We start from the raw sequence: 14,194 nt of genomic DNA on the forward strand, positions 1-14,194 counted from the left end.
AAGTCTGTAACATGACAAAATACTTTCGTCTTATTTGAGGCCAGTTTTTTACTTTGGGGGTGGGGGGGATTCATTTGTTGACTTTTTAATTAATTAATTTTCTTAGAAAGAATAGATAGATAGGTCTAGTAATAACTCAAATTTTTGTGAGAAAAAAAATATTCCAAAAATTCCAATTGTAATTAAAAGAGCTACAATTTGGCCAACTATTCGCATTACACAAGCTACAAATTAGGAACATACCGTAATCAAGAGTTGGACCATAATATTTATGCCCTAGTTTATTATAATTCAGATCACAACACCCCCCAAACTTTGTGATCTTCTTTCACAAGTTTAGCATTGGCCTGGCTTCAGGATTTTTACTTCCGCATCGAGGGGGAGTGTCGCCGTGGTTCGTTGCTTCCTGGATATTACAAATCGACGAAGACCCTCCAAACTAAACCCACCAACTTGTCTTTCCAGTGGTTCAAACTTGCTACAATAACAATGGTCAGTACGCATTCTAATTTGTGTTTTAAGACTAAACTAAACGTAGGTTTGAAAATAGACTTACACGTTCCGTTTATCTTCACAGTAAATCATAGTTGCCACCAGTTTAATCTGTCAAGAGGAGATCTAATCTAGATTTTCTAGATCTAGATCTAGATCTAGATCTAGATCTAGATCTAGATTCTATATCTAGATATATAGTATAGATCTAGTCTAGATCTATATATCTAGATTAGATCTATAATCTAGATATATCTAGATCTAGATCTAGATGTAGATCCAGATTATAGATCTAGATCTAGATCTAGATTCTAGAATCTAGTCTGACTTAGAACTTAGGTTAGGAGTTGGCCTGTCATGATTTATTATAGAGAAAGATCTATAGATTCTATAGGCCTATTATAGGCTCCCCTATTATATCTATGATTTCTATGTGTGTGTGTTTTATAAAAAAGAGTCTTGGCTAACGAGAAGCCTATAATAACGTAATAGATCTAGATCTAGAAATCTAGTAATTTCTAAGTTAAGATAAATGAGAAAGCCGTTTTTTTACATTCACGACAGATGACACATCATCATAGTCTGACATAGACTATCATAGTAGTCTTAGCCTTAGTTTTGATATAATCAACTAGATCCAGGCCTTAAACTTGAATGACTTCAACAAACAAGTAGAATCTAGCCTAAAAGTCTTTATAGATCTAGATATTAGAGATAGACATTATTATATTATAGTTAATTAGGCCACCTCTATTTCTCAGAACGCTCGGGAAAATAAACTTGAACTCTAGGGAAGATTGAAGAATACTGGACCACTCGTATACACATTATTGCGCGAGAATGTGGGGTGGGTGCGGCGGGTGAAGGAGGGGGTGGGGGGTTCAGTGGGGTCTCCCCCCTGACGAAATTTTTAATGATTAGATCTACCGGTCCGAGATTCTCCATTGAGAGATAAAAACTGGGGAAAATCATGAATTCCTAAGGTTGAGACATAGGCAAAGTCAGTCCGCTGGTCCGATATTCTTCAATCTTACCGAACTGTATTTCTCAATAATACGGTTTCTGTTCTCGAGATTTTTGGGTTATTTGCAAGTGGAGTGGCCTGTGTGTGTGTGTTTGTTTGTGTGTGTATAAGGTGTGAACGGGAGGAGGGTGTAGGGGCGTGGAGGTATTTTTTTTGTAGATCTAGAGTTTTTGCTTAGGGGTGACTAAATGCAAAAGGTTACTGCCAAAGTCGAGCAGTCTTGTTTTCTCGCAGTACATTTTGAATTTGAAAGCATTTTCAAATGAAGTATAGTCCGGGAACGTTGCCCCAACCACAATTGAAGGATCTGAATATTCAGACATCTAAAAATCTCTAGCTCATGAAATTGAATTCGATGCAAAAAAAATTAAATGCTTCTTCCCAGTCCTCGCAGAATGAAAGATGACACCGAACTCTCGCAAATAACCAAAAAATTTCGAGAACTGAAACCGTTTGGAGAAATTCTGAAATAGAGGTCAAGTTTATTTGCCCGAGCGTTTGAAGAAATAGTCACTCTTTAGCCTACTCTAGAAATCTATTCTAGATCTAGAATCTAGATCCAGACACTCACACCCTGTCACTTTTGCACTGCTTGCACCCCTGTATTGTTGGCCCTATCATCCTATGATACTTGCCCTGCCTACACTATTTAATTAAATTTAAGGCCTCATAAATGTAATTCAAAGTCAGTAAAATCCTGTCTTCTATTGAAATTCTCTCTTTGTTGTTAAAGGAAGACAAAGTCAATGTTACAACTTAACAACTGTGAATGCCTTTTCAGAATACTTTGTGGTGTGGTACTCAGATGGTACTGTGCAATTGTTTCTTTTCTTGCTTGCACATTGGACCCCTGACACTGACTGATAGAGTTTCTTTTCATCATCCTTCAAAAGATGATATATATGGGAATGGAAAATTGATAATATAATTTCAGTAAAGTAAGAAAGGATAGATTCAAAAACCTTTCCCCTGCTACGGTTGTCGAAGTAATTTTATGAAGAGATGGGAGGATGAAGTAGAAAAGAGGGAAGGACCATGGATGAATATAATATCTATATATAATTTGTTTTCTAACTTAAATGTCAAATGAGTTGTCTGGACTTGAAACTGAGCTCCTGTTGATGAATGAGTGCTCTTCTACTGCATCAATCTCTTTTTTAAAGTAGATGGGTCATTACTTACTCCTCTATTGGATGAATATAGCGGTATTCTTTTTTAAAAAAGTAAAAGTGTGTGTAAAAAGTTAGGTTTTTGTAAGGGAGACAAAACGGGACCGTAGGCACAGTTCGACGGATGCGTGATTGCGAGTAATCTGTGTTCGACCTATCCAGGTTACTGTATGAAGTGCATTTTTATAAGCATTTGCTCTATTTTAACGCCTGCTTACGTTTACACAGAGTTCTAGGTGCTTTTTATTATCAATCAAAGTACAAAACTGTGAAAATAGCTCACACACTCACACACCCTTATTCACACACACACACTTATCCACTTAAATGCACCACACAAGCGCATGCAGGCACACACACACACACACACACACACACACACGCACACACACAGACATCTTTTCTCTCATCACACATGCACACATTGTAATACTTCATCATGAATGGGCCTTTCAAAAGCATTTGTAATATAATCAAACCTTTATCGCCACCCTTGGGATGAGAGAGAAGCTCACCGCTAGATGTGCACATCCACATGGAAGTGAAGCTTTTAAAAGCTCAAAATGTGACTCTTCTCTGCCAAAATTTGTCTTATTATATATTGGCCATAGCAGAAGATTCAAGTTGTACCTAAAGCTTTATTTAATTTCTTTAAGAAATTATTCCCTGCAGATGCAGTGGTCATTGTTGGGCGCTGTCAGGCGAACGTTAAATTATTATCAATAATTACCATTAATCATTTTTAATATATTTAACCCTGTTGCTATTATTATTGTTTGATCACTATATTAATTATCATAAATGTGTATTATTATAGTATTTTTATTAATATTATCATTATGATATTATTATTATTATTATTATTATTATTATTAATGAATGGTTATTATAAATTTTATGTCATTTTTTTTTGGTGTATAGATGGGTTATTTGTTGTAATTAATAGCCGTTTCTTTTGTGTTAAATAAACTAATATCTTTTTCAATTTATTTTGATTTCAGTCAAGCAATGTCACTATTTGTGAAACATCAGCTGATGTGTTAGCTTTAGTGAAAAAGTTCAGAATGCGGAAAGAGAAGAATATTGCTGCAATTGTTTGTAAGTAACACTTTTCTCTGATAGCGATTACAAGTTCTATTATTAATTATATTCTCTATATTTTGGGATCTGATTGTTTGCCCTGAAACCACTCTTTTTCAGGGAAATGGGATTTTTCATTGCTCTTAATAGGTCTTATCATAGCTCTTTCTCCTTCTACAGTTGTTTTGGGCTCTTCTTTTCTGTTTCTTTGGATCCACCAAATCACCCTTAAATGTAATCTATGCTTTTGCTTCAATATTAGAACGAGCAATTATGTTATTTTTGCTAAAATTAGTTTGTCAATTTTTGTGAACACCTGAAAGACCATAGAATTGGTGTAATATTGTTTCGTGGGGTTCAGATGTATTTTTTTTTTTTTTTTACTTAATCTTGATTTCTTTTCACAAATAGCTTGGTTTATATCTTTTCTTTTTCCTCTCACTTTGTTATCCACTAATTTCCTCTTTTGTTCCTTTTTTGTTTCTGACTGTTTTGTCAATACACATCCCCTTTTCTTTCTTTCCTTTCATAAATGTATAAACTCATACACATAAAACATGCTGATACATGCCCTCTCCCAACCGCACACACACACACACACACACACACATGCACACATACTTGCTTGCATGCACATACACCACACACACACACACACACACACACACACACACACACACACACACACACACATATCATACACGCACACAGATACTCACAAGTCTGTTTGAAGACTTTCTTGCATGCTATTTCAGACCATTATTGCTGCCTGCCATTGGCAATCAGAGATTTACAAAATGATTTGCTGATAATGTTCAATTGAATGCCCTCAGTGAAAATTGACAAGCCTACTTTGACTATTGTCCTGGATGAGGAACATGAGGTAGAAGTTTTTTACTGAAAAGTGACAGGGTCATAATTTTGTTTAAGGGCTATTCCATGGTAACTGACAGGACATTTTAACTATACTTTCTTACAATTCAATATCAGTTAATTTATTTCAACTTTCTATGATCAGAACATTGGAAGACATATTATTAAGATAAAATACCTCATTTGGCTGGTCAGTTACCAAAACTAAACATGTTACAGAATTTGTATAAAGTACTTTTTTTCAAATGACTGAATTTAATACAGTTTTTAATCTGTCTTACAAATTTTCTGATCATTTAAAATCTAAATGATATAAAATTACAGTGTTATCATTGTAAGAAAATATAGTCCAAATGTTAATGTCCCGTCAGTTACCGTGGAATAGCCCCTAATAGCAAACATAATTAGACTAGCCTATGCTGAATGAATTTTTTTTTGAAAGGTCATTTAAAAATCTCTTTCACATTTTCACTCATGTTATATTCATTTCATGATTATGATATTTCAATATATTCCTACATCTTTTCTTAAAAACTGCTTTCATGAAAGTAAAGGTACTGTGTCTGATTTACTTTACATTTGTACTGCATGTTGATTAGAGCATTATTTTCTGAGGGTGACCTTATTTGAGATATTTGTAGAGTGTTCTTTTATACTAAATTATAATAGTCTTTTAATATACTCTGGTAGTGGTGTGCTGTTGCCATTAAGCACATAGATAAAACTAAAATGAACGACATAGATGCTAAATGGGGGGAAGCGAAAATAACTCTGAAATTCTGAGGATCAGTTACCGTAGCGAAAAAAGGGTAGTCCAATTAAGGTTTTGAGGGGGGGGGGGTTATCTTATTGGGCCTGTACAGTCAAAGTAAGCACTCCTGTACCACTGTTGAAGTCTTTCTTGCAAGATTATATTGGTAAATGTATTGACCTGTAAATTATCGAAATCTGCAAATATCCATCTACTTGCATTTGACAAAAGAAAACATTTTAAGGTGAATTTGTGTGTGTCACTTCGTGATTAGTGATTCATTGTTGTTATATTTATCTGCAGGATATCACAATTGAAGATCTTCAGGATGAGCTGCCCGCTCAACAGCCGAGGTACATCATCTTGAGCTATGTACAAAAACACGATGATGGACGGACGTCATTTCCTTTGATGTTCATCTATGTCACTCCCCAAGGTCAGTAGGCCTACATGATAATGCCCTTTTTCAGTTCAGCAACAAGTGGTAGTTGTGTGCTTCTCCTGTTTTGCTTTTGGACAAGGATTAAAACTAAAAGTAGAAATATTCCTTGGAGAACAAAAAAAAAAACATTTTTAAAAAGAAAATTACATCTAGTGTGGGTTTTTTAACCCCCCCCCCCCCCTCAACTTAAGCTTATTTAGGAGGAAGGCTTCTGACCCTGCCTGTCGGGGACAACCCGGGCTGAGAGGGATATATGTATGCAACACATCCAAGCAGAAAAACCGAGATATCGTATTCAATACTGAGGAATCGAAGTCAGGTCTCCTGCATGTGACAGCAAAGCACCTAACTGCCACACCACAGATGTCAGTTTAACTTCTGTGTATTTATCATGTTTGTCATTTTGTTCCATGTGAGGTCTGAAAAAGTTTTGTTGATACTTTTTTTTGGCTTTGTTGTTGCACAGATGTGCTTGTCATTGAAATGGTAATATTGAAGTTCCCAGGATCGAAACATTGTTTTAAAAGCAGATGAATTTTAGTTTTAAGGAAGCAATGTCACATATATGTGTTTGCCAGTTCAGGATCCCAATCCCGGGACTTGTGATTCAACATTTTCCGTATATTTCTTCATTGTCAGCTATGAAAATTAACTCATTATGTAATATGATTATTGGTTTGTTGTTTTTTTCAGGATGCAATCCTGAGCAGCAAATGATGTATGCAGGTTCAAAATTAGAAGCTGTAAAAAATTTGGGACTCACCAAGGTAATTAATGCACTCTCTCTCTCTCTCTCTCTCTCTCTCTCTCTCTCTCTCTCTCTCTCTCTCTCTCTCTCTCTCTCTCTCTCTCTCTCTCTCTCTCTCTCTCTCTCTCTCTCTCTCTCTCTCTCTCTCTCTCTCTCTTTTTCTTTCTCTCTCCCTCTCTCTTTCTCTCTCCCTCTCAGTCTCCCTCCCTCTTTTCTACATTGTCCTGCACTCAGTAACTTGCTCACTCATGACTTTTATACAAACCAGATTTAGGGGAAAGATATGATTTATTCTGGGGAGTAATGCTTTCTGTTTTAATGTTTTGTTTTACAATTGCATGTTTCACTCAACACACATGTTTCCACATTCATAAATAAGGTAAATAACAGAGTTCCCCCTCCTCCTGCCCCTCTGTTTGTTAGAACTATACCGCAATTCTGTAGAAGATTTTTATTGTTTTGTTATCTGTAAACTGACCATTGTGTAGATGTAAAGTTTAACTTTAAGGTTGTAGTTCTGAGCTAAAACAAATCTCCATCGTAAGGCAAGTGACATCTTTCTCAACAGTGCTTGAAATTTTTTTGTCGATCAGTATTGTTATTATGCTAAAGATATAACATGAAACAAGAGATGATGATAATGTGTTAGATGTAGAATAATCTTGATCAGAAAAGTTTTATAACTACAGCAATGTTTTGCAATACTGTAGAAAGATGAGGAGAGGAGACATTGAATTGAATTAGGGGGGTGGGGGGGGGGGGGTGTTTGTTGTTTTTTGTAGTTTTGTTTGGGTTGTTTTTGGGGGTTTTCAGGGGGGGAGGGGGTTCAACTTAATATTGTGTAAAGCAGATGGAGTGTTGGTAAACTGATGGGAATAGACTGTTGTTGAATAGTTCCATACATTCTACTGTGCAGATGTAATCATTCAGTGATTCTATTCTGTTATCCTTTCATTTATATGGACCTCTTGTATCTGTCAGGTGATTGAACTGAGGAGTCTTGAAGATCTCACAGAAGAAACTGTTTTGGACAAGCTCAAACTTTTCAAATAGTCATCATCTCTCAGGGCAAGTGTTCTGAGTGAATATCTTTCTATCATGTACAAAGACTATGTTTGTATATTGTAAACTATGTTCTATCTTTTAATTTTGATCATACAGTAATTTGTCTTGCATTCTGTTTGGGTCAGGCACATATTGCTGAAAATAATGCCAAATAGTCTTTGTTAAATTAAAAGTAAAATTACTGAGGTTATATTTGTTTTTTCCTGTCAATTCTTTCAATTGGGAAAAAAAATAATCCAATGTCCAAATCTGTTGATTTTAAAAAAAAAGAGGGAGGGGGGGACCCAAAAAACCCTGAAAATACTCTGTGTAATCCTCCATTCTACTACAGTTCTTACTTCAGGTTCCTTATTTTTGCTCCTTTTTCGACAGACTCCAGGGGTCGTATGACATGGGAAAACATCATAATATTCTGCATAAAGACTACCCTCATTGATAACAACTTTTTGCCACACGATTGATATGTAGAAAAAAGATGTTTGTCAACAGAAATTATTTACTTTGCAATTTTTTGTAAATAAATGTAAGGATGCAAACAAGAATCTTTTGCCTTTCTATTTGTGTGATTGCTGCTAGTATAAATGGCCTTGTTTCTTACCCAAACTATCCTTGCAGACTTTTGTCAAGATCAAAGTTCTGTGAAATTCTGTCAGAAACATTGTTTCCGACCAGAAACTCTACTACTGAGTCAGTTTCTTAAACAAAGTAAAGCTCAAAGGCAATATATTTGTCTTTTATGAAGAAAGAGGTATTTTGAGGGATGCATAATTTTTGTTTTGTAATATGGAAAGAAATTTATTCATTTGTAACACACAATTTAAATGAATTCAGCTATGTTAAGATTGATAGTGTTCAATCTTTGAACATTTGCTGTGCCATGTTTGAAGTCGTGCTTTTTTTTTCCAAGTTAATACACATAGTGCATTGACAAATAAAAATATTACATCTGAAGTACTGATAATTTTTTTTTTTTTTTTTTTTCAATTCATGATCCAACCTTTATTAATGTCTCTAGGCCTTTGATTCCTAGCTCCCTTAGCCTACAAAATCCATGCATCTGAGTACTTTTGGATCAACTGTCATATTTTCTCCGGTGCAGCTGAGAGATACCTGTTTAAGTTTACGGGAAAAGGCAAATTTTGCACTCACTCAGGCACGGGCTCTGGTCTATATGGTAGAGGAACTAAAGTGTGTGTAGTGTGCAGTGTCTTTTTACTTTTCAAGTTTTTAAAAAGTCCTTACTCTACCAACATCTTCATCATGCATGCAAGATATAAGAGGTCAATTGCCAAATGGGGAAAGCATTAGGATTATGTTTGGAAGTTTGTAACACAATTCTGATTAACCTTGATAGACAAGCTAACTGCATTCTTCATATGTGTGTGTGCTTGGTGAAAGGTCCCAGTTGTCAATAGTTGTGGATATTAACATAAGGAGACATTCTAGTAGCAAATTCAATTCTGAACATGCTGATTTTAAAAAAAAAAAAATTTCAAAATATCCGGAGTGGTTTTAAAGATATGCCATATTTTGTAATACAGGGTGTCAAAAACAAAGTTTGGTGGAAAACCCAATTTCTAGCATATTTTTAGTGAAGTACATGATTCAAAAATAACTAATAAAAATATTTAGACTTTAAATATTATAAAATCCTTTCTATGTTTTTAAGAAATGGTTAAACATGTATTTTCTGATGGAACTATAGCTTTGCCGATAACTGGGACCTCTCTCTAGGCACACACACACACACACACACACACACACACACACACACACACACACACACATATAATAAATTGTCTGAACTGTCTTTAGAGGGTGTCAAACTTTCACATTATATTCAACAATTAAATGCTCCCTTACTTGAGGGTATTTGTGTCTTGAATTTCTTTTGTATGTTAATTTTTATACTGTAAAGAGAAAACTGCCAACGATGTGCACTAATTTTTTAAAATCTTTGTATTTTATTGTTTCCACATATATTTCTTTCAATCCCTGTGGAGACAGTGTCTGTTCTAATTCCTTTCTTTCCCCATGAACATTGTCATGTGGCAGAGGCACCATGCAAATGAGTTTATAAAAAGCAATTTTTATATGATTCTGATCTACTTTCTTTGAGGGTTTTCCGGTAATGATCCGAAGAAGACATTTTTTTAAAGAGCTTGGCGTTTTGAGAGAAGCAGGCATTTTAATACGCCGCTTTTTTCCCCCATTTCTAGTTTGACCCAACAAAAGATGCTGCATGGTCCTTGTGACCTGATGTGGTTGATTTTTTTAATATTGAGGATTAGGTCAGTTCTTGGAGGGATTTATTTACACCCCAAATGATTTACAAATGCCAGTTGAATTAAACTTGCTTTCATGGCTTACTCAAGGTGAGTAGGATTATACAACATATTATGTGAAATTATGAATATATACTCATTGTATATGACACACAACACAATCAGTGAAGGGCAGAGACACTTCCAGTATGTTTCAATTATACATAGAAATTTATCACTATCTTTACAAAAATTTACCTGCAAATGAGTTTATTTTTTAGACAGGCATGTAGGAAGAAAATTTTATATATATATAGATCTAGTACTTTTAGTAGCCATAAGCATAGCATATGGAAGGTACTTATTTTAATGCCTGTATGTTGCATCGTCATCAGTACCAGTGGCCTCTGTGATTCTGTACATGGGTAGTTCATATCTTGGCCACTATATAGATCTAGATGTATTTGTATTTGTAATGTTTCGGACAGAAAGTGCAGTTTACACGTTTAAAGCTAGTAAGTGATCAAACGTGGTTTATTAAGTGTACTCATGGCAACACTTTAAAAACAACTCTTGTATGCATTCTTATCAGAGAGTATTATTGCTGCTAGAGGTAGTTTATTTTGATTTTGTTTAATTTTTAAAACGAGTCAGTGCAACTTTAACCACATTTTGCATGGAAAGAGATAATATGATATGAGAAATATATTCTGAAAGGAAATAATGGCTGTCTGCAGTGCAGTATCAACAGACCTCCTGTGAAGTATTACTAAATATAAGCTGTTTGTGTAATTTCTTACATTCCACTCGCTGCTTTGGCTTTTTCAGTGAGAGTCCTAGTCTATCACAATTGTATGTAAGAAAAAGAGTGTGTAAATAGGAGGTACAAGTTCTAAACATCTGGTCTTTCTCTGTGTTGTCTCTGATCCATTGATTCTGAGACGTTTGCAAGCTTGCTACATTTTGCTCAGGCTGCAGCCTCACTCTATGGAGCTGTTTCTGTCAGTGTAAATAAATGTTTAACCCATAGCCTACATTGAACATAGAACTCACTGTGTGAACTTTTCTGAAGTGGGTGTATAGTTGTACATTAAAGTTGCAACCCATCTCCGTTGAATGCACTTATTTCTTTGATGACAGAATGTACTGTAGTCTTAAAGAAACAAGTTACATTCCATGAATGCAATTTTTTTTTTACATCTCTGTTATTTTTTATCTTGGGCCTTACTATGCATCAGTATTTAGTTGGCCCTCCCTTTATACTGTGCATTCTATTTGAAAATAAAGAGTGCCTCCTTGTTCTTTCATTTATTGTCTTATTTTTAAAAATTGTCATTCACAATTTTGTTTTAACATTTTTGTTTCATAAATTGTGCATGAGATGCTTTTTCACCTCAGCTCTCTTCTGGTCAAAGTTTAAATTCAAAACTCAATATTTGTACCTGTTCACTGTCTTACTCACTGTCTTCAATGAATTCAATTCTTTATATTTTTCAGCACGTAATGCATCCTGTTCCACTGCTGAATATCTGTTTTTGCCACCAATAGACTTGCATAATCCTTCACAATGAAGAGGTGAAACTTTTGGGGGGGAAATGATAATAGCAATATTTTTAAAAAGTAAAATATGACAAATCCAGATTTTGTTATTCTTGAACTGAAAAATAATGTCTTATTTGGTTTGCAAAAAAACAACTAATGTGACATATTATTGTAGTATGGGAAAGTGTAGTGCTAAACCTCCCGCTCAAATCTTATAGTTCTGTCATGATGTACAAGGAGATCATTTTTGTTTGATTTTTTAATAGTCATTCAGATCTGCAGCTGAAACCCCAAAAGCTGCTTGTATTATTATACACTCATTTATTGCCGGGCTTGAAGTATATAAAAAATTTATGAGTACCTTTTGACTGACATTGTACATCTGAAACTTAAACAGTTTATTGTATTGAATAAAAACCCTTTGAGAAAATTTGCCTCTCAAGACAATCGTGAAAAAAAAATTAAAAGAAGTGAAAATAAACTGTTAGTTGGTTGTTTTATTTTGTGATTTTGTGCAGGAATCATTGTTGTACTGTGTTGCGTCAGTTCAGTTTGATTCAATGGCAGGCTCTCCTGATATAATCTGTCTCTGACGTTATCAAACCAAGTAAATGAAAAGCAAAGAAAACTCAAACTTCAAACATTCGATTCAAAGTGACCTCTTGGATATTTCAGTCAGGGTTGCCGGCTTGATGCCAATGAACTGACATAACGAGTGCCGGCTATTATTAGTATTTTAAGGATATCAACTTTTACCTAACCAAACCAGAAACTATAAATAATAATGGCTGTATGAAATAACATCAAGCAGCTATATAAACTTAATATAACCCCTTGGAGACTGTTAATTTGTGATGAAAATTCGTAGACTGTTAATTTGTGATGAAAATTCGTACTAAAACAACTGTTCACTTAGTGGGTAGTCTATTTCCAAACGAATGCAAATTATAATGATTAGTACATGTGTATACATACATGTACCTTCACCTGAACATGGGCCAAGTCCAGGCCAGCCTTTGTATAGCGCAAATTACCACTCAGCAGCTAGCTCTATATTATGTGCTTTACAATGTAGGTCTACTATTGAACAAATCCATCGCATATTTTTTTAAGCGATCAGTTTTAAAGTTATACGCCTTTGCCTACACAGCGAAGGTTTGTTTTTGGGGTTTTTTATGTTCTTGTTGGGGGGTTTTTTGGGGGGTAGGATTTTTTGTTTTGTCTGAGGTTGTTTTTTATTTCAAGAGAAGATTGTCAACGTTAATAATACCTTGCAAAATTATGTGGTGTAGAGCATTTTAAGTAAAACCAGAGGGTTTACAGTAATACGTAGTATTACTGGGTTTACAGTAATATGTAGTATTACTGTAAACCCTCTCTGGTAAAACTGTCCAATTAAACGAATTTTTTCTGAAATGAGTTTTAGAGCCACATGTCAACATGATAATGCTACACATAACATACACACATGCAGCATATTAGGGGCCTTGGAAAAGCAGGCAATTTCTTTTTTCTTTTTCTTTTTTTAAATTTTAACCCACCGCTGTTAGTTAGTTAAGTTAGCGAGCCAGCGGCTGGACGAAGAAAGCTTTTTTTTCTGGCGTAGATCTAACTGTTTCCACCAAAAGCCGCGTGCTCAAACACATAATATAATTTTATACCGAGCCATAATGCTAGCTATATTATTATAGTAGCTTGCAGTTAGTTGGGCAGTGGGTGCTACATCGTAGGCTTTCATCAGTTAAGTGTTGACATAAAAAGCACTCCAGATGAACGGCATGCTTGTGTGTTATTGTTACATTTGTTGGAACTATCAGTGCATCGCCGACACATACTTTGTATTACAGGTACCCATCGAGCCAACAGAAAAAGATCCCATGTCCAGTGCCATTGTGATGTATGGCCAGGATTGCGTAATATAATTGATAGTGTATGGGCCGCTTTATACATGTAATGTGTAATCCTGGTTGCACAATAATTAGGCCAGCTCTATTTCTCCGAACGCTCGGGAAAATATAATGTAAACTTGAACTCTATTTCTCAGAACCGGTTTCCGTTCTCGAGATTTGTTGGTTACGAATGGAGTGGCCCACGTGCGTGTGTGTGTGTGTAAACTAGTATGTTATGTGTGTGTGTATGAGAGAGAGAGTATGTGTGTATGTGTGTGTGTGAGAGAGAGAGAGAGTATGTGTGTGTGAGTATGTGTGAGAGTATTAATAAATGACGTTGGTGGGGGGAAGTTTCTTCAGTATCGGCTACTAAAGACGCACCTCTCGACTGAGGACCGCGGCTCGAGGAGGGGAGAGTCCGGAGATATACATTGGCGTGTGGCTAGAGGGAACGGGACCTGTTTGTGAGTGTGTGTGTGTGTGTGTGAGAGAGAGAGAGAGAGAGAGAGAGAGAGAGAGTATGTGTGTGACAGAGAGAAAGAGAGAGAGTGTGTAAGTGTGTGTGAGAGAAAGAGAGAGTATGTGCGTATGAGTGTGAGTATGTGTGTGTGCGTGTATGTGTTTGTATGTGTGTGTGTGTGCGCGTGTGTATGTGAGTATGTGTGTATATGTGTGTGTGTGCGAGAGAGAGAGAGAGAGAGAGAGAGACAGGGTATGTTTGTATGCGTGTGAGAGTATGTGTGGGTGAGTACGTGTGTGTGTGTGTGTGTGTGTGTGTGTGAGAGAGAGAGAGAGAGAGAATATTATGTGTGGAGAGAGACACAGAGAGAAAGAGACACAGAAAAAAGACACACA

At 35.7% G+C, this 14,194-nt stretch overlaps 1 protein-coding gene across 2 annotated transcripts; it reads left to right on the forward strand.

The window, feature by feature from the left end:
- Positions 1–344: 344 nt before the first annotated feature.
- Positions 345–11,931, forward strand: LOC101849984 (glia maturation factor beta). 2 transcript variants are annotated; one of them, XM_013090532.2, is made up of 7 exons: positions 345–492; positions 3,687–3,783; positions 4,599–4,648; positions 5,693–5,825; positions 6,525–6,598; positions 7,561–7,647; positions 8,017–11,931. In XM_013090532.2, exons 1-6 carry the CDS (start codon positions 490–492, stop codon positions 7,630–7,632), a joined length of 429 nt encoding a protein of 142 aa, XP_012945986.1. In that variant the 5' UTR covers positions 345–489; the 3' UTR covers positions 7,633–7,647; positions 8,017–11,931. The 2 variants fall into 2 exon arrangements, with proteins under 2 accessions (XP_012945986.1, XP_005112631.1); XM_005112574.3 differs by having other exon boundaries at positions 7,561–11,931.
- The last annotated feature ends 2,263 nt before the right edge of the window (positions 11,932–14,194 follow it).

The sequence above is a fragment of the Aplysia californica genome, unplaced genomic scaffold (assembly GCF_000002075.1).
Source record: "Aplysia californica isolate F4 #8 unplaced genomic scaffold, AplCal3.0 scaffold01325, whole genome shotgun sequence".
Taxonomy (NCBI): Eukaryota; Metazoa; Mollusca; class Gastropoda; order Aplysiida; family Aplysiidae; genus Aplysia; species Aplysia californica.